At 42.0% G+C, this 21891-nt stretch overlaps 1 protein-coding gene across 6 annotated transcripts in view; it reads right to left on the reverse strand.

Moving 5' to 3' along the window:
- The window catches only part of Dync1i1 (dynein cytoplasmic 1 intermediate chain 1), a 293263-nt gene that overhangs the window by 251173 nt on the left and 20199 nt on the right, over positions 1 to 21891 (reverse strand). For 2 of the 6 annotated variants that reach the window (XM_040728478.1, XM_040728477.1), the window contains exons 2-4: positions 11894 to 12010; positions 3218 to 3332; positions 583 to 724 (exon numbers count right to left, since the gene is read on the reverse strand). In XM_040728478.1, coding sequence (XP_040584412.1) covers positions 583 to 724; positions 3218 to 3332; positions 11894 to 12001 — 365 coding nt within the window. In that variant the 5' untranslated portion in view covers positions 12002 to 12010. The remainder of the gene's footprint in view (positions 1 to 582; positions 725 to 3217; positions 3333 to 11893; positions 12011 to 21891) is intronic. The other 4 variants (XM_005082921.4, XM_005082919.4, XM_005082917.4 and 1 more) reach the window with 2 other exon arrangements.

A 21891-nucleotide genomic window follows, 5' to 3' on the forward strand; every position in this document is an offset into this window, starting at 1 on the left:
ATGACTGTAATCCTACTACCACAGTGTCTGTCTTCTCCCCAACCATTTGCTTTTCAGCTACCCCTTCAGTGGTCACATTAGAGCATGTCCACACGCTGTCTCAGAAGTCTCTGGACACAGAGTGCAGTAGAGGTTTGGTAACCAACCCCCTAAGGAACAAGGGTGAACATCTGCCAAAATTCATAACAATTGCAATAGTTTGAGGACCAATTTCTCAATGCTGCCAGCTCTCTTAACTAAACTAGATGCTTGAGAAATTAAAAGTAGGGCTAGAAACCAAATCAAAGTTGAACGGTGAAAAGCTGAGTATATGTTCAATGGAACTTGGTCCTTCCCTGTTTCTTTTAGGCCTAAGCAAATGGAGATGTCTCCATTTATTAAGGAAGATGCATGGTCTTCAATGAGCCAACTCAAGGAAGGGCCATATTGTTATTTCTAGTGTTCAAAAGAGCCACTCTGTTGCTAGATATTGCAACTCAGCATGGATTAAGCATGAGTAAGAATGTAGCAGATGCATGCAGATCTGATGGCATTTTCAGCGATTGACATCCCACCAGGGCCTTTTAAAAGGACAATTCTTACCTTGTCAATGGCCCCAGATCGCCCGAGTCTTGGCTTCCAGCTTCACTGGGAGTGCTCACTGATTTCGAAGAGGGAGACATAGGGGTTGGGACTAAATAATGAAAATAACAGGTATCCCATGTTAAAAAATGCAACGGCTGCACTGGGGAAGAGCAGTGTCAGACAAATCAAAACAAACGGGCCCAAATCAAAGTGGTCGTATGGCCAGGAGAGATCAAGATGGGATAAGGAAAAAAAAGGAAAGAAAAGGAAGAAAGTCAAGTGAATTTTTTTATTTTGAAAATGAAAGTCTGAAATGAATTTAGATAGATTAACTTAGGGATTCTGAGGCCATGTCCACCTAACGAAGTAAAATGGAGAACCATGATAGCAATCCAGATAGTTCAGCCTCCATTTCTCTGGTAGGAACTATCTAGATCATTCTAATTCTTCACTTTATTTTGTTAGTATAGATGTGACCTATTTAAAAGATGGGGTGTCTATAAAACTTTAAACATCATGAAATGGGGGAGCCTAAATAATTTTAAATGCCCAAGAAGGGGGAGACATTTCTTGAGTGTCTAATTTAGAGAGAAACGTGTGGGTTCATAGTGTGTAAACAACTTTGTGCTAAGACTAAGTGACAGAGAGGAAGGGTAAATGTTGAGCCCGGTAATTTAAAAATCTCTTTCAAAACAAAGGAAAATGCCAGGCTGCTTTATTTTTACATTTAATGAACGGTTTCATCCCAGCCGACTGTACTTCATTTGGGACTGGTTTTCCTTTGACTCTGGCAGCTCTTGTAGACAATGGAAGTGAAGTGCCCTTGTGAGGGTGGGAGAAAGACGCTCAAAGGTCCAGGCCAGCTGACAATCTGAGCAAGCACAATAGAGGGAAAACAACGCAAAACCAAGGAAACAGAAATGCATTTTCTGTCCCCAGCCTTCCCATCCTTCAGCCAGTGGCTGCACCAAATAGGCAAGATGGCTCCAGGCCAGCCAATTGACAGGATTCATATCACACATGCCAAGGAAGCCATGTGCAGAAAGGAACTTCAACATACATACGAGTGCATAAAGGGCTTACGTTGTTTTCTTTTCTTTGTTCTCCTAATCCTCAAACACAATGATAGAATTGTCAAGGAGATGGATAGTTTCATGTGGTTTTTCAATTAATCACCTGATTATCCTTCATCCTAAGGCAGAGAGCAAGATAGAGAGATGGACGAAAAAATGATCCCTTCGAAGGAATTAATGGGTAGCTGAGAAACAGTTATGAGCTGGGGATACTCAAGTATTTTGTTTTTAAAGTTTAATTGCCCAAGTTTATGCAGGGTAATGGATAAAAGGATATATCACTACTGTGTTTAACCACATTTCAAAGACTATTTTGAAGCCAAGATACAATTGATCGATAGATGTCTAATTTACATGATATGTCAGGTAAGTACAAGAAGTTTGCCAACTTCTCAAAGATGATCTACCAGCCAAATCCCCTATAGATTACAATTTCATAATAGGAAGTTAAACAAATCTAGTTTTATGAGGGCTTGTTATAGCAGCAGAGACATGATTTTACATACCACAATTCAGGTAGAATAAAATGTTTTTTTAGTAGTATTTTAGATTCATGTTTATGCATTAAATCATATTTTGTAATACCTTCAGTTGGATATATTCTTTTTAACTATTTCTATTAATAGGAATAATTGCTTTACAAGAATAATCCTTTTCTTAATTTAAGTAACTATGAGAATAAAAGGGATTTTATTTTAATGTAAAAGTCAAGAAAGAAATTAAAAGATAAAACATTTAAAGCAGCCCTAATGTATTTATTCCTATTCATCATTTAAATGGCTTTGTTTTTAATGTATTGGATATTTATGTAGTTTTACAGACACCCTCAGATTATTTGTAGATGTATGGAAAATAAAAAAATAATAAGTATTTTAAAAAACACATGAAAGATTCACAAGTGAGTGGCAGATTAAGCACATGCAAGCTACCTTTAACAAATAAAACAAATTATTCAATACCCAAACCTCAATGACAAAAAGGCTTCATGGACAATCAACTAGAAATGAATGAGTTGGAGGAGGGGTGTTGTAATGGAAATGCCAACTAACAATGAAATCAAGATATACTTGCCAAATAAATTTAAACTTGTAGATTAGCTTCTAATTTTAAGGTTTTCAGCAAATTTCCTACGGAACACTCTATTTTCATCATGTAATAACTCTATGCCTATAGTGTTCACAGTATTTATAACTAGATTAGCATTATCTATATAGGCAAAGAGATGTTGGGATTCAGCAGTAGACACAAAGAGCAATTTGTTAATGATTAAAATCCCAAGATGTCTTGTATATACTCACTTAACGAGTATACATTAACCTGCTGGGCACACAAGGGGAAATTATGAGCATATAATCAGCCAGTACATCATCAGCAACTGCCGATGACTTTGTAAGTATCATTCCCATCTCCTTCCAGCCCTCTCACTTCTAAAAAGTACATGCAGCTAGGACCATAAAGCTAGATTTTTTTTAAACATAGAAAGCAATAATAAAGCTAACATGTAAAAGCACAATAATGCTGGACATGGTATGCCTACCCAAGTTCTGCTTGAGGGTTAGTTATCAAGCATGGGGAAGTACCTAGAGGGGGCTCCGGTGATATCCCAATGCTTTGCAACAAAGCTTCTGTCTCTCGGCGTTTGCGATCTAGATCAGAGTCGTCTTGAACAGGTTCTTTCTTCTGTTGCATATCTGCCTGAAAGATTGGATGCCAGCAAGGAGAGTTAGTAATGTAACTAAATACAAACGTTTCTACTGTGAAGAGCTAAACTGCTGGAACCACATACCAGGCAAAGCTCTCTGTCGACATAACCATGTGTGGAGGATGAAAACCACTGAAACTGCTCATTTGATAATTGACAGAGGCTCTCTCTTTTGGTTGAAGCCCGCCACCCCATCTCTGTTACATGATATGAAAGTCTTTGCGGCTGGTGAGATGGTTAAACAGGTAACAGCACCTGAGGCTAAGCCTGGCTACCCAAGTTTGAGTTCCAGGACCTGTATGTTGGAAAAAGAACCCACTGTGTGCTGGGTGGTGTGGGCGTACACCTTTGATCCTAGCACTTGGGCACTTGGGCAGCATAGGCAGGCTGATCACTATGAATTCCACACCAGCCTGGTCTACAGAGTGAATTCAAGGATATCCAAGGCTACACAGAGAAACCCTGTCTTGATAAAAACAAAAACAAAACCCACAAAACTCCCCCCAAAACCCCCCAAAAAAACAAAAACCCATTTGTGCATCACACAAAACACGTTCACACAAAATAAATAAAAAGTAATAACTAGAAATAAGACAAGACACTTTCTCTCAGGGTTTTGGTTGGAATTACCTCACTCACAGTGATTACTTCAAACTCCATCTACGTAGTATGTACCTGATGCTTTCATAGTTTCTTTTTCTTAACAGCCAAATCATTTCCCATTGTATAAATGTACCTCAGTTTCATTATCCATTTATCGATTGGTAGGCATCTAAGTTGTTTTGATTTCCTGGCTATTGTCAACAGAGTAACAATGAACATGGATGAACATGTATCTCTGTAATATAACAGAGAGTCTTTGGGATATATATCCAAGAGTGGTATGGGTGCATCACATGGGAGATCTAGTTCTAGGTTTCTGGGCAAGCTCCACACTGAAAACACTCCTCATTCCAAGGCTAAGAGATTCCTGAAGAAGAGGGGTTGGAACGATACAGAAGTAATGGATGACTACATTGAAACAGGGCTTCCCAAATGCAACAGAGACATTTCACATAGGAACTCATTGTGGTTATGACAGCATTCACAGATGTGGACAAGCTCAAGCAAAAAGCAATACAGTATGGAGTGGGGGAGAAGGCATGAATTCCCACTTCTGGCTGAGAGTTATTGACAACTGATAGCTACTGGGAGAAGACAGTCCCAGGATGTAGTGCCTGGTATGTAGACCATGCTCCAATGGACAGCCACACCCCCAAGAATGTATAAGCAGCAAAAATTAGAGTTAATGGGTTTAAAAGAAGGGAGCATGGGTCTTGGAGGAGGGGCAAATATGATAAATATAAATTGTATTGAATTCTTAAATAATAAAATGTTTTAAAAATGCAATGAAGGGAGGAATTCTAAGTCAAAGTGTAATTAAAAGTATTTGACCATATCTGCAACAGGCAGAATATTTGTGTCTATCTCACAAGCAACCTTTAAGAGCCCACAGAAGTGAAGCTGTCTTGAAGTCTGTCAAGCCAATCATCCTATTAATTATCACACACCCCTTATTCCCTACTGGCACTGGGCATCCTAGCAGGTAAATTACCTCAATGAGCGTAATTAATTTCATGTGCTTGAGGAAGAAAGAATTCAGGGCAGTTTGGCTTGCCCCAGACTGTATCCTACAACCCAATTATAAGACAAGTGTGTGTTTTTAGGAAGCTCTGGGCTCAGCATTTCTGTTCTTATTCACCTTGGCCTTAGAGTGCGCTTTCATTTTTGCAATCTATCTGTCATTAGGGAGAGAGCCGTCATTTGGTATCTAAATAGAACTGAAGAGAGTCCTAGGTGATTTCAGCCTTCTCATGCCACCCCACACTCTTAAAAGGCAATTCTGTCTCTGTCTGTGAAGATATTAACATGCACGTGCTTTTCCAATTGTGACATTTAAACAACCAAAGCATATTCCGTTGTTAACGTGGACAACAACAAAGTCAGAGCTGAGCAAAAAGATGGATGCTATAGAATGAGGGTCACTGTATTGCTTTTCACACAGTTAAAAATAAGGGATGGGGAGACATTTTATAAAATGGAAACACTACAGCTGTCATTGAAATACAAGTTAAAAACACTAAAAAATCCATCTTAGTATTGAAACATGGAGTAGTGTGGTATTTCAGAGGTGGACTCAACTGGACTCTGGGTGTTATTGATAGCAACACAGTTGTTCATCACAAGGTGTCCATGCCTGGATCAGTTCCTGGGGGTATAATACCTAATAAAACCATGTTTGATAAATGTCTTTGGCAGGCATTTTTTTTTTTGGTTTTATGAGACAGGGTTTCTCTGTATTGATTTGGAGGCTGTCTCCAGCCCGGCCTCGAACTCACAGAGATCCGCCTGCCTCTGCCTCCCGAGTGCTGGGATTAAAGGCATGCACCACCACCGCCCCGCTGCAGGCATTATTTCATGGTCACATAATTCTAGCTGAATGTATGTTGTAGGTTGATTTCTCTCAGCCACGCCCCATTTAGGGACCTTTTTCTTCAGAACACTACTGTGAGAACCTGATATTCAGAAGTCTAGAAACCCAGAGCTTACAAAAGCCACTTCTTTCAACAAATATGCACACATGGAAATGAGATGCAGGAGTAAATGAAAATGACCGGCCTAACCTTTCCTTTTAAATGAACTTGGGCATAGTAGAACAAACTTTCTGTCATAGCACCCTCTGTGGAAAGATATAGTGTTGGTTTGGGGTTTGAGATTTATTCTAATTTTAAATGGTAGCCATTCAAGAAATATAATAGAGGTCAACTTGTGTGTCAAAATGGGCATTACACATTGTACCAAAATAGTATCTCTCAATTTCCACTTCCTCAGCTCGGGTGTATATGCAACTCACTGTCTTTATTGTCTACTTTTATAAGATGGTCTTTTTTTACATTCACTTGTTTTGGTTTGTAGGGTTTCAGAGTGGGAGTGGACAATTGTTGTGGCATGCCTGTAATGGGCAGAGGAAAACTTGTGGTAGCTGGTTCTCTCCTTCCACCAGGAGGAATCTGGGGCTCGAATGCAGGTCATCATTCTTGGTGGCAGGTATATATACCTGCTGAGCCATCTCACAACCCCACATTCTTATTATTTGTTTGTGTGTGCGTGACTGTGTGTGTGTGTGTGTGCGCGCGCGCGCGCATGCGCGTACGTGAGTGCATGCGTAAGTGCTTGAGAGAGAGTGAGAGAGAGGGGGGGGAGAGAGAGAGAGACAGAGAGGAGAGATTGGGGGTGTGCATGCATGTCAGCTTGAGTGTAGAGGTCAGAATGCAACTTTTGGAAAAAGACTGTCTCTGCTGTGTCTGTTAACCTTGTTGGGGGCAGAGTTTCCCTTATTGTGTCTGCCCTGCTTGCCATGCTGTGGTCTCCCGGCTCCCACATCTGGCTTTTTCAGGTAGGTTCCAGAGGTTGTACTCAAGTTGCCTTGAGGGACTCGTGCTTTCACTAGGTGAGTCATCCTGCCAGCTCTATTTTCGGCTTTCTTAATTCTTAAGAACAAATCATCATACTGGGATACACTAATGAGGACACATGTTCATCTAGGCTTACTAGTGCTTAGGAAAGCTCTCAGTTCTCAAAGTTGAGCACAGGAACTTCACAGGCAGATGGCCAGAGCTTATCAGAACCAAGCCAGTTATCACTGAGTGCCCTACACAAAACAGGGTGTAATCTCTTCAAAGAGACTGTCACTAGTGACGAACCTTACGATTCTTCCCCAGTAAGAACTACAGGATCCTGCCCTGTTTTAATGACTTATGGTGAACTAATTTTGCAAGTGGTAATTAAAAAGGCACAAGTTGCCTTTTCCAGAAAATGATATTTTTTGTTTGTTAGGTATAATCACAGCTGAGACTCAGACAGGATAATGAAAGAAAGACAACTGGCCATGTGAGAGCCGTCAATCACTGCTCCAAGACCATTCCACATTTACCAGAGAACAAGTGCAGACAGGGTAGGAAACCTCAATCCGCCCCGGCTTCCAGCAGCAGTACAGCATGAGGCTAAGGTCACGTTGAAACTTCAGGGTGGCCCCATGAAGTTCACCTCACTGCACTGAAGCCAAGTTTCTCCGAAATTGGGCCTGGCTCTTAAATGGTGGCCATTATATTTACTTTTAAATCAGATTTCAGTCATGATACCATGACCAAGAAAGCAACTGGCATGAAAAGTAACACAGAGTGTTTCACCCCTGAAGCTTTCTCAGCTGTTGGAGATAATTCACCCTGGTGGTCCTAATTCCCTCTTCCTTCTAGAATCATGGGCAGGAAGTCATCCAGGTTAGCACCAAAGAGTATTTTGATCCATTTCAATTCTGAATCATTTTGTTTCATTTAAAGTTTGAGCCTAAGTATATAAAAAGTCAAACTTAAATTCTTTTTTTAAATTTAAATTAAGAAAAATCTTATTTTAGATACCAATTCCAGTTCTCTCTCCCTTCTGTCCTCCCATCTGCCCCACTAACCCTCCATCCCACCCCCATCCATTCCCAGGGAGGGTGAGACCTTCCATGGGGGCTCTTCAAAGTCTGTCATATCATTTGGGGCAGGACCTAGGCCCTCCCCCAAGTATAAAGGCTGAGAAAGTGTCTCTCCACAGGGAATGGGCTCCCAAAGCCCATTCGTGCACTAGGGATAAATACTTGTTCCATTGCTAGAGGCCCCATAGACTGCCCAGGCCCCCCAACTGACATTCAGGAGGCCTGGTTTGATCTTATGCTGGTTCCCTGGATGTCAAACTGAGATCCATGAGCTCCTACTTGATCAGGCCAGCTGTTTCTGTGGCCTCTCCAACACCCCTTTGCTCATCACTCCTCTCTCTCTCCAATTGGATTCCAGGAGTTTGGCTCAGTGCTTAGCTGTGAATCCTTGATTCTGCTTCTGTCATCAAACTTAAATTCCTAAGCCAATTTCTAACTCTTTACAAGCAACACAAAAGTCAGAACATCTTAACCCAGGCAGCTTTATCATGGCAGTAGATGGCTGAAAATAATGTTGAAATCAGTGGTTTCAGTACCTGCTCCAAGCAGTTTGTATGTTTATTTATTGTGCTTATATTCTTTTGTTGGGTGTATACTATGTGGTAAACTGTGTGTTAGACATAAAATAAAAATAAAAAAAAACAATGTAGAGCCCTATTCTTGAAAATTCCTGTCTCTAGAGAAGTCAGAGGTGGCTTTCTGGAGTAAAGGACAGAGACATCAGACACAAAAACTGAAAGATGTATGTGGTATGTACAATTAATTGCCAGGTGAAGGACAATATGAAAGAAATGGAATAAACTTGCTGTCATGAGAGTTACAGATGATTATGTAAACACAGATTGAGTATCTCCAATCTGAAATGCAGAAGTTTCTGAGTTTCAACATGATTCAAGAATGTGTAATTTTATACCATGAAGTTTTGTTTAATGAAAAATATTATTTTAAAAATTACATAAAATATCTCTAGTCTATGTGTAAAAGGTTTTTGTGAAACATAAATGACTTTGATGTATAAATTTGTTAGGTCTCCCAACACATTTCCAACTTGTGTACATGCAAACATTCCCAAATCTGAAAAATAAAATCCAAAGCAGGAAGCATTTTTGATCTGATGAATTTCAGTGATATGGTCTTGCTGAAGGAAGTGTGTCACTGGAGGCCAGCTTTGAAGTTTCAGATGCCTCCACCATCCCAAGTTTACTTTCTCTGTTTGATATACGAGCCTGTGAGTACTCAATGCTTCCTGTTGCCAACTCCCCCTTCATCAGCACACCCCCCCACCATGATAGTGGTGAGTTCTTATCTCTCTGGAAATGTAAACCCCCAATAACATTTCTATAAGTAGCCTGATTATCTTAAGTCCAATCACTGAGACCCACATAGTGGAAGGGGTGAATGGGTTCTACCCGTTTGCTATAGCACACAAATACTCCCCTCTCATTCACTTACCAAATAAACAAACAAGTGGTTTTTGCTTGCTTGCTTTAGAGGTGGTTAAATGACACAATGGAAAGAGCTTCTCAAGGGATACTAGACTGTGCAGAGAGACTTAAAGCTAGAGCAGATCTTAATACAATACAGCCAGTGCATCCCAAAATTGAGCCCTGGTTTGAATCTTACGAATGGAATTGAGCATGGAAGTGTAGGACTATGAGTTGCCCTGGTGAGTTTGAGTGGCCCTGTCAGTTAAGAAATGGGTGCCCTTCCCCTATAATGAGATTGACTGATGACTGCCTTAAATACCATCACAGAGCCTTTATCCAGTAGCTGATGGAAGCAGAGATTCACAGTAAGCACTGAATGGAACTCCTGGAATCCAGTTGTAGAGAGGGGGGGTGATGAGCAAAGGGGTCAAGATCATGCTGGGGAAATCCACAGAGACAGCTGACCTGAGCAAGTGGGAGCTAATGGACCCCAGTCTGACATATGGGGAACCAGCATAAGAGTGAACCTGGCTTCCTGAGCGTGTCAGTTGGGAGGCCTGGGTAGTCTATGGAGCCTCTGGCAGTAGAATCAATATTTATCCCTAGTACGTGAATGGGCTTTGGGAGACCATTCCCTATGGTGGGATACTTTCTCAGCTTAGACACAGGGGGGAAGGCCTAGGTCTGGTCTGGCCCCAAATAATGTGACAGACTTTGATGATCCCCCATGGGAAGTGAGGAGTGGATGAGAGAGGGGGAGGAATGTGGGGTTGGTGGGGGAAATGGGAGGATGGCAGGGAAAGGGAACTGGGATTGGCATTTAACATACGATTGTGTATTAATTTATTAAAATTAATTAAAAAAGAAATGGAGACAGTGAGTCCTTCTGTAATTTGAATTTCAGAAGTTTGTGGAGGTCAGAAACATACAGAAGCTCCTGGAAGCTGTGCTTGCTATGCAGGGGGTGAGACCTTTACTCCTCAAAACTCCTTGGTGTACCAGAAAAAAGAAAGAAAGAGAGAAAGAAAGAAAGAAAGAGAGAGAGAGAAAGAAAGAAAGAAAGAAAGAAAGAAAGAAAGAAAGAAAGAAAGAAAGAAGGAAAGAAAGAAAGGAAAAGTTAGCTTCGATCTGCTTGGTTGGCCCATGATTCTCCCAAGGTAAAATAAAACACAGTGGTCAGCCTAATTTGGAGCGAAATTTCCTATATCACATCACACTTCATAGTAATTCTGTGAAATTCAAGTTGGATATTAAAATGTCAGTGTAAAAGAAAGCCCATTATTAGCAAGGAATAGCAGGCACTTTAAAGATACAGTAGCTGTTGACATGTAAAAGAAGGGAAACTTAATCACACAATGCTTTCTCTGGGTTTCCCGTGAAAATGAGTAGCCATTCCTTGTCAGCGCTCACCCCAGTTTCACCCACAACCTGCATACAGAGCGGCACAGATCTCCCAGGGACACCCATTATGTAGGATATCAAGGACAAACATGCTATCACATCAGTCATCATGTGCTGCCCAAAGAGATGGGGGAAGCCAGAAAACTGAACTTCAACTGCAATTATTGGAAAATGATGAACACTGTAAATCTGTTATTTCACTCCTAAGCTTGTAGAATGAAACGGCATTTATTTAGTTCACCAGGCATCAGAGCACTCTCTTCTTCCTGCAAGAAACAATCTCTGTGTGGGGAGCAGTCCCAGTTTTTCTTTGTGTGGGCATATCACCCTGTTCAAAGTTTCCTTTCTAGAAAATTAGTCACAAATATTTGCTGTCTGGTTTTTGTGCATCAGTTGGGCTATTTCTACAGTGTCACAACAAATCGGAGAGTAAAAAAATACACCACTTCTTGGACAGAGATGGTAGAAGGCATATTACAGGCTTTGAACTTGGGGTCAAGGATCTTTGACTCGAGTTTACCAAGAGAAAAATTGTCTTGCCTCTGGTCTTTGCTATTTGGCGACAGCAGAACACATTCTCCTGCTGAAACACCTAACTCTGTGCTGTCTTATTCACCCACCTTCCTAATGGTTCCCACTTAGCCACGCTGAGGATTCTTATTGGCCGAGGGAAGTGCACACCATGTAGGAATCACTGGAAATCCACTGGCATTGGATCTACTTTGTCTTCTAAAATGTTCATACTGTTAGTTTTTGCAAAATTCAATAAATAAGATTTTTGTTTTTTTCTTTCTTAACACTAGCACAGGTGTGAACAACATCCCAAGTTCTAGGCAATGGGAGGGGAGTTCATCCTAATCTTAGAAGTTCCATGAAGTAAAACCAATCGTTGTTCCCAAAGTAGAACACAGCCCACAAAGGATAAAGAATATCCAACGATGAAGAAAAGAGATCACGGACCACCCTCAGGGTTCTTTTCAAGTCCAGGGAGAATGTGGGCTTGTAGACTTTTGAGTTATGTATGACCCATTGCTTTGGTGACACCTGACATCACATACCAGGGAGAGATGACCTCCCCCTTCAGGGCGTGTGGAAGCATGTTCACACACTTCATTCAAACTTCTCGAGAGGGTCCCACTTGTCTGCCTAACTGGTTCTTTGGATCCCAGTGACACTTGGGCCCCACAGCACCCCAACCCAGCCTCACCTCTTTCCTCTTCCGCTCTTCCTCCTTCCGCTTCTTCTCCTCTCTGATCTGGGCCAAGCGCTGCTTTTTGCGCTCCAGCTCTGCTTTGAGGTCGCTCTTGTCAGACATTGTTGCTTCCTTGGAGAAAAGGAGGGAGAGGAAGTGAGACTCTCTAAGTAATCTTTTTTTGTGTTGTCATTGCCAAATAATTCAAAAGGAAACGCAGCTTGCAAATGTGACTGGGGGTAATAATAGGCTGTATTTTTTAGTCTGTTGAAGAAGAGAAAGAGCTTAGGTTTGGTCTATCTCTGTGTGATTCTTTTTCTATCATGTATCCGTAAATGCTGAAGAAATTCGATATTGTCATGAGGGTTGAAAAAGAACAGCAGTGTGCTTCCAGGGGAGCAACACACTTTCTGTACAAGTTTCTTCACAGAAAAACAAAAGAGAGAGTGAGGATCAAAAAGGAATTATCATGACAACTTCAGGTTTGGATGCTAACGGAGCAATTCGTCTCCAAAACCGCACGAAGGAAATGGTCTGTCAGGAGCCCTAGAGTGTGCCCAGCTCAGGTGTCTATGGACTGGATCAACAGTCCTCCATGAAGCTTGGCAAAACTTCATTTTTCCTAACAGGATATGCAGCCTGAATTGCTAATTTCTTCTGTAAACTCCTCCCACTGTCATACTTAACATCATCTCCCAAATAACATTATTTCTACAAATGTTCATTGCATACTGAATGCAATATCCCTTATTTTGGTACTGACCTCTTTCACATAAAGGGTGTTGATATATACACAGGAAATAGGAGCTAACCTTGTGTTGAACTCTTAGGAAAATTTATCCACATAAGGGTCAATTTTAGTTATCTTTTTACAAAACACTCATTTCATGTGTATGATTTTGCCTCCATGTACATATGTGTACCACACGCATTTTTGAGTCTGCAGAGGCCAAAGAGGCTGTTAGATTTCTTGGAACTGGCGTTCCAGGTGGTTGTGAGCTGTGTGGGTGCCGGGACTTGAACCTGGATCCTCTGCAATAGCAGCAAGTGTGCTAACCGCTAAGCTATCTTTCCAGCTCTAAGGTTTAGCTTTAATGTTGCCATGACAATGTTCATGACAATGGGGCAAGAAGCATTTTCAAATACAAGAGGCTTGGAGAAGGTTGCTATCAGTTACCAATGGTAATACACCCTTTCATCTTTCTTCCCGGAAACAAGCAAGGAGGAAAGCCACAGAATTAGAAGCTGTCCACACACTACAAAGTAGAACCTAAAGTCAAGTTTTCATGTTCTGTGATCCACTACATACACCCAAGTCCTTAAGTTTAAGGTCAAAGTAATGCACACCAAAAACAAATCAGCCAGCAAGTAAGTAACAAAGGTCTGAGGGCAGAGGCCGAGGCAAGCATAGTGGGGCCAGCTGAACTCGAACTGGATGCTCAGCAATAAAAATAAATGTGGACTTGCAAAGATGTGGAAAAGGAGAAACCTGGAAGGAAGGTGTGTAAAAGAGAAGCGAGCAATCCAGATAAAGAAAGAAATAGAAATTTCAATTGAAGATAGACAGAGAGAGAGAGAGCGAGAGCGAGAGAGAGAGCGAGAGAGAGAGAGAGAGAGAGAGAGAGAGAGAGAGAGAGAGAGAGAGAGAGAGAGAGAGAGAGAGAGAGTGTGTAGAAGCATGGGAGAAACAGAAAAATGAGTTCTATTTGATATAGCCAGCCAATCACAGCAGTTCACTGAAAGGGAAAGGGACAAAATAGAAAAGGGATTTGCTCAACCTATTCTTGTCCCTGCCTGAATGACAATAGGAGCAGACACTAGAAATTAGGCAAGCTGCTGGAAGGCTGGTGCTAGCATCCTTGATTCTGCTGCACCCGCCCTGGGGAGGGAGTGGAATCAGAGGCAGCAGTGAAGGCCATGGCTCACACAGCCAGGGGATGGAGGCCTGAAGGAAAAGAGGAAATTTCTACAACAATTTAGCTTTGAGAAAGCAAGAAGATGGCACGGATATTGGAAGGAGAAGACCAAGATGGAAATATCAAACAAATATTTAATCTATGCATAACAACCAACAATCTGTGTAATACAGTCACACAGCAGATAAATCACAATGGAGCCCAGGGGCAGAAACTCTGGAATAAAGCTTGAAACACTTCACCTGTACAGGACTTAAACCCAGAGCCACAAATCCATAGCCATGTAGATAGTCTGAGCAGAGCAAAGAGGAATTGCCTGCCACGTGATAGCTCCAACTGATAGATAGCCTGCATGGTGGAGTGATGATCCAGAGTCACAGTTTTGATCATTACTCTTCCTTTCTTAGTTTGAAAAGTTACAGAATTAACCAAAGTGAAGTTTTAAGTGAAATACTGCTGACTAACAATTTTCAACAGCAAGATGACAGATCCTCTTAGGAAAAAGGAATGATGCTACTTATCAACGCTGTCTGAGAAGTCACCTTGCTCTTAGCCAGAGGGGACTGATCTGTTGTAATTGATGTGTTTGAAAGTTTTCTTTGGACAAAGCTTGGCATATAACATAACACAGCATACATAAATAAGAAAATCACTGAGCAATAGCTATGTTGTTCTAAGCTGAAAGCGACAGGAGAAACTTCTAGAGCATCAGTTCCTCCCTTCTCCATCTTTCCCCAACTATTTTCTACCTTTCCCAGTCAAAAATCACCTGGAACTACTTCTGCTACTTATTACCATCATCTGGAACAAACTACATTCTAAAAGCATTCTATATTGGTTGTGACATTTTCTTTATTAACTTTCTTCTTTCATGTATGCATACACATATGTGAATATGTAATACATTCTGGTTACTGTCTCTCATCTCCCAGCTTCTCTTATTTCCCTCCCACCCTGTGTTAACAACCCTTCCTCCCCCTGACAAATCTCTTTCTCACCTTCATATCCTTTTCTTTGTTTTAGGACCAACTGGTTTTAACTAGAATCATCTCTGTGACTAAGAGTTCGGAATTGTCTGTCCACTGGTATCTGATGGGCTCACCAGTATGTACACTCAGGACACTGACCATCCCTCCCTTAAAACCATGAGTAGCCAACAGGGAGGGGCAGGCTGTCCCAGGAGCTCATCCTCAATCCATGACGACTGACAGGTTTAGTTTTATGCAAGCCACCACAGCTAAGCTGCAAAGTTCAGTCACAAGAGGAATTAGCTTGTCTCCTCAGCAACATACAAGATAAAGAGGCAGCAGGAGCAGGCAGGAGGATGGGTATGTCTGAAGATGCTAATTATTGATGTTAGCATTCAAAGCCATAGAAACAATATTAGCAAGAAGACACAAAAAAGCACCAGAGAGACTTACAGAGTGCATTAAGCAGACAAGTTTGAGAACTTGTCTCCTTTAACTATGGTGGACACACTGTGGAAGGACAGAGCTCCAGAGGGCATGACTACTTATTGATGTTTTGGACCCATTCCAAACTAGCTACTTAGCATTAATCCCCAGGGGAATAAGAAATCTCAATGGAACACCTCATAAAGGGTTTGGAAAGTACACAGTTTGGGAAATGAATGGACTTTCACACATAGTGTGATATCCTACACAGTGGTTTACATGCAGTGTTAGCACTGACCTCCACAGGATCTCCCAGGGGCCTCATCAGTCCTACCCTCTATGTCTCCCTGCATATCAAACAGAAAAACTGAGGGCAGAAGGAGGCACAAAGCTTGAGACATGTGGAGCCCTTGGTGATTCTGACACCCCCAGTCCAAAAAAATGCAAGTCACACTCGAGCTGATCCTGTTAGTGAGGCAGTAGGTGAGCCAGCCCTGAGGTCATGAGAGCAGGAGAGCTGACTCTGTCTCCCCCTCACATACCACGTGGTGTCATGGGTGAGGGAAAGACGCCCCCCTCCTGCCTCTTGCCCCTTACAACGGTGGAAGAGCTGGCCTTGAGGGCACGAGAGCAGGAGAGCTGGTCCTGCCCCTGACTGACTACAGCACTCAGGAAAGCGGGTGTTGCACCTCATCTGGGTAAAACAGTAGAGCTGACCCTGGTCATGTGGGTGTGGGTGAGCTGGACCTGAGGGCATGGGAGAAGGAGAACTTGCCCTCCTCCTTGATTCAGGCTGCATTGGGAGAGCTAACTCGGGCAGTGCTGGAGAGCTCACACGGGACGTGACGAAGGGGGAGAGCTGGTGGACTGACCAACTCAGCTACCACACACGCACAGAACCAGAGCTATGAGTTAGTCCATGCCAATATCCGCTTCATCTACGAACTGCTCGAGCACATGAAGACCCAAAGCTCCAGGATCTCCATGACACAGGGCAACAGGATATTTTAGAGGAGTCCCACTGAGGGCCAAGCATAGAGGGCATGGCATAAGCCAGATGCCTCGAGCCAGACCAATGACTTATTGCAAGGGACATTTACAAGTAAAGATGTATGGACTCAAAGGTATACTATGTGACCCAGCCACACTGGCTTCCACGCTGAGATTTTTGTTTGTTTGTTCTTGATTTTTGCATTTTTTAAAAATTTCATTTTATTTGTGGGGGGTGCAAAGGCAGAAGGTAAATACAAAGGGATGGGGAGATGGATGGGAACGGGATGCATGATGTGAAATTTACAAGGAATCAATAAAAAGTTTAAAAAATCAAAACAAAGGAGTATGCGTCAGATCCATTCCTGCTAACTCTTTCTTTCTTCACACACATGAAAAGCTGGTTTTTTCCACTTACAGAGGTCGGGAAGACAGATCACACGTATCAGGCCTTTCCCCGATCTAATCACTGCATATTCTCCCGTCCATCATCCCGTTCATGACTTGCCTGCAGTGAGCTTAAGACCAATTGCAGCTGAGCTTCACTCAATTCCTCCCCTTCTGGGATCAATCCGTGCACACCTCTCCCGGCACCCGCTCCGATCTGCACAGCAGAGCTCCACACTCTTATCTCATCTCACATTAGGGTCTCTCACGCTGTGTACTCTCTCACTTGTGTCTGTCGCCAAACGCACCCTTTCCATGTTCTTCAACCTCCCACGTCTGACCTCACCCCAAGGTCTTCAGTATAATTGCGGGCATCAATATAATGGGATACACGCACGCTCATACCTCACCTTTTCTGTTTCTTCATCCACCTAATGACACTGACTATGACATAGGCAATTCAAAGTTCAAATCATCTACTCTGTTTGCTCTGGATTGCAAACACCAGTCACTCCCCAGTCTGATGTTTTTCAGGGCACAGATGTCTCAAATGCCTTTTTTACTCCCTGGTTCATTCTTCAGCTCCTGCTTCAGATTCACTCTCACTCAGCTCCACGCACCCTAGCCTCGGACTCAGTTCTTACATTTTGGCTTCTGTTTGTCTACAATGACAGCAAATGGCCGTGCTTTTGATCTCAATTGATGTAAGTAGAGAGCTCACCACAGTGCCTGACAAATATTAGACACCCACAGGACTTTGATTCTCTTCTGCCATCACTACCTCATCACCGTCATGGTGCTGGATATTTTATGCCAAGTTGACACAAGCTGAAGTCATTTGAGAGGAGGGAATCTCAATTAAGAAGATGCTTATGAGATCTAATTTTCTAATTAGTGATTGCCAGGGAGGGGCCAAGCCCATTGTGGGTGATGCCATCCCTGGGCTGGTGGTCCTGGGTTCTGTAAGAAAGCAGCCTGAGCAAGACATATTGAACAAGCAGCACCCTTCATGGCCTCTACATCAGCTCCTGCCTCCAGGTTCCTACTCTGCGTGAGTTCCTTTCCTGACCTCCTTTGATGAGGAACAGCCACATGGAAGTGTAAGCCAAATGCACCTTTACTCCCCAAGTTGCTATTTGTCATGATGTTTCATCACAGCACCAAACTAACATATCACTTCGCTGTGTTTCTATTATTATTATTGTTATTATATTACAATTATTATCAATTATTGGTAGCATTGATTTTCATGCTAATCCTATCCCACACCACCAGTTCCACTTTAATCCATCACTCAGAGTTCGCAACAATCACCTAGAAAGTGTTGCTCGGAGAATAGGTTGCACATTACTGAATTAGTATCAGAAGCACAGAGCCAGGAAAGTCTGTCTGTGTCTGGAAGTCTAAGTCGCTTTATGGGGAACCGAAAGCCCTCTGCCTGCAAGAGACTACCAAGGGAAGCAAAAGCGAAGGGCTCGGTGAGAGGTGTGACACAAAGGAAAAGCTCTTTTAAAAGTTAATGAGCAAAGGCGTCAAGACTCAGCTGGCTTAACCCGCAGAAACAGCTGACCTGACAAGGGTTAACTCTTGAACCCCAGACTGATGGCTGGGAATCCAGCATGGGACTGATCCCGACCCCCTGAACGTGGGTGTCAGTGAGGAGGCCTAGGTAATCTATGGAGCCTTGGGTAGTATTTATCCCTGGCATACAAATAGACTTTGAGTGCCCATGCCACCATGTGGGATGCTCTCTCAGCCTAGACTCTTGGGGGAGGGCCTAAGCCCTGCTCTGGATGAAATGACAGACTATGGACACCCCCATGGAGGGCCTCACCCTCCCTGGGGAAAGGAGTGTGGGTTGGGAGAGGGGGATGGGAGAGTTGGTGGGAGGACATGGGAGGAAGGGAGGGAGAGGAAGAGGGACCTGGGACTGACATGTGAAGCAATCTTGTTACTAATTTAAATTTAAAAATAAAAAAGACCAAAAAAAACTTAAACGGATGGAATTTGATTGATTCTTCCATGAACATGGAATTACATACCAAGCTGGACATATTTCCTACTCTGTGTTACCCAGCTGCCCCCAAGCAGCAGAGGACAACGTGGGAGAAGAGGGAATGACAAAGTGAAAGACAAAGGCAGACCCTGAGGGAGGAAGGAAAGTAGAGTCACGGTCATGACTCCTGGCAGCTTCCTTGGCATCTCCCGCACAGTTCTTCGGTCCATCCACATCCGTGGGGAAACGCAAACCTTCAGCTTGTCTGGACTCCAAGAATAAGACCCGGTCCCCTTGAGTTCCCATTTGTTCACATCCCCACAGCCCAGTCTTACTTAGAACCAAGCGTCTGCAGGAGAAGCCACAGGGTTAGCTGTGTTTACACAGCTGCTCGGTAACAGCTCCTCCCACAGCTGGGCTTTTGAACAATACAGATCTCTATTTCCCTTGGTTGTCTAGGTTGGCAGCAGCTGGAGATTCCATTTCTAATGCTGGCATACACGAATGTATTTTCAAGCTTAAGGTTGGAATTCTATAAGGTTTAAGTCACTGCCTTGCTGTTGCCAAATGCATTGAAAAAATACACAGCCATAAGTTCTCTCTTCCTGCCTGAAAACAGTTGCTCTCATCAGGTCTTCACCACACCAGATACGTGTAAGAAATCCGATAATTCTCAGGCTTATTTCACCTGCCTGGTTTCTCATGAGGTGCAGCTCCTTCCACTTGGAAAGGAAACCAAGAGCGGATACGACTCACAACTGTTAACCCATTTTCACAGCTGCATCTTACAATTAAGAAAAAAACTAAACTAAACAGATATCTCATATAGGAGTTGGCTGACAAAAGACTTATAGAGGATAGTTGGTGTTTTGGTAGTTGTAGCACTGGCCATGGATTTCAGTGCCTTGCACATGCTAAGCAAGGGTTCTTCTATCATGGAGCTGACTGCCCAGCTCTGCTTTCCAAAACTGCGGGTGTGTGCATATGCATATGAGGCCATAGGATAAGCTCTGTGGTCATTCTTTAAGTATTATCCACCCTTTCCAGAGACAGGGTCTACACACCAGCCTGGAAATCACCAAGAATGCTAGGCTGCCTAGTCAGGGAGCCCAAGGAACCCTCCTGTCTCCACTGCTTGACCTCGGGGATTATAGACACTTTCCTCCATGCTCGGCCTTGGCTGGTGGCAGTATTATTTTAGTGTGGATTCAGGAAATTGAACTCAAGTCCTCAAGGCAAGCACTTTATCAACTAAGATAACTCTCTAGCCTACTTTTTAGATTTTTATGCCATCAGTAAATGATATTTATCTCATAATTGGACAGTATTCAGCCCAAGTTATACTGTACAAGTGGAGTTATCAATCGATCTCTGTACCTGCTTATATCCTCCTTATAAAGTGGTCCTATAAATTATCAAGTACGTTATCGTTAGCATTTCTGTTAACATAAACCATGGTAACCAGTAAAAGCTAATACAATTAAATATTCTTATTAATTTTAGAACAATAAACACATTTTTATTTTAAAATGTTGTCTTCTAAGACAAAAATAGCCAAAACAGTGTGACATTTTTACATTTCCACATATCTTTTAAATTTCTAAACACAAATCAGATGGATTCTCATGGTTACTTCTGTGCAGTCTGTTGCTATGTGCTATTTTAGTGGAAGTATATGAAGAAATGCTTGCCTCACATAAACACACAGTCTGAGAAAGGAAGATTCCAATAGTCTTTTCAGGTAATTGTGTGCTTTCTTTGATTTTACACCAAAAGTGAATAAGTAGCACAATTCCTTGAAGGTCAGTTGTAGTGTGCATATAAATGACATCAATCAACGAACTTTTCGCACATTGAACTTCTGTTAACATCAACGTTCACTCATCTATCTTGCACGTTTAGCAATGTATGATTTTCTAATGGTTATTTGGTAAAAAAATCAGTATTTAGAAAATATTGAACTTTGCAAATTCCTCCCACTGTAGGCACATTTTGTTATAAAATATGCCAAAATTAAACTGAAGACTGTTACTATCTTCACAAAACTTTCCAGGTATTATAACTCAAATTTTATCAATAGCAAAAAATTATTGACATCTGTTCTCTTGTAAAGACAAGCTCACGAATTTACTTTTAGAAAGATATCTCCCCAAACCCCAGGGCCTTGCATGTTCCACGTGTGTGTGTTCCCTATGCTAGGAAAGAGTGTTACTACTGAGCTCCATATCTATCCCCTGAAAGGATGTCTTGCTGCCTAGCTGGGGTAGGCAAGTGGGAAATTCTTCATATTTAGTTCTGTGGGAACTTTTCCTCAAGGGCCTCACCTTCTCTAACTACTGTTCTTTATATCATGTTCTGAGCTCACTGTTTTTTTCCACAGCAATTCTAAATCTTTTTAGTTTGTTTAACTTTTGAATCCCCAAATTCATAGTTTTCCAGTTGCTGTCTCAGAGAAAGCAGATAGTATTTATGAAAACAAAAGGCAACATTTTGAACTCAGAATTCAAACAACCAAAACAATGTTTTTTCTTAAGACAACCACTAAACTTTGGAAGGCAACAGCAAAGTTGTACATTTTTTTTGTCACATGAAGAGCGAAAGTTTAGAAATGTTAGTATTATGCTCGTGAAGGACAGTCTTAAGCACACTTGGGCTTCTTTTTAAGCTATGATTATGTAACAATAGAGTTTGCTACCATCACTAGTGATACCCCTGCCCTGAGTTACACTTAGGCACAAGTAATTAAACTCAGGATTTCTCTTATATCCTCCCTGCAAACATCAACACAATGAAAAATGACAGAAAACGTTAGGGTTATTATGAAAATAGTCTTGCCTGAAAATATCCCCACACTCCACTTACTTAACCTGTTTGTAGTAATATAGTGTTGATTCTAAAGCTTACGAAGACATTAACTTAAGAAAATGCCATTATTTGAGACATAACCGTAAAGGACAAATGTGAGCCCCCCCCTTTTTAAGGAAAATACTAAGTGAAAGACAAAGTAGTAAAATCATCAACCACAGAAATACAGACTGGATACAGGAATTCGACAGCGGAAAACTGTTTAGAAATATCAGATTTATGACCCCTAACATACAACATGAATAGTAGAGAGGGAGGATAAGGTCTTGAGAAGAACTTCCCATAGAATTACATGTTAAAAAATGTATCACTTGTGTCCAAGCCAGGAGGTAAGGAATATGAACCAAGAAACCTTTTCAGGGGTGGGATGTAGCTACATGGAAGATCTCTGACCTACGTGAACAGGCCCTAGGTTCTACTCTGAATACCTAAAGAAAGATTTTTTTCTGTGTTCCCATTCTTCCA

This window comes from Mesocricetus auratus, unplaced genomic scaffold (genome assembly GCF_017639785.1).
Source record: "Mesocricetus auratus isolate SY011 unplaced genomic scaffold, BCM_Maur_2.0 Super-Scaffold_100019, whole genome shotgun sequence".
Lineage (NCBI taxonomy): Eukaryota > Metazoa > Chordata > Mammalia > Rodentia > Cricetidae > Mesocricetus > Mesocricetus auratus.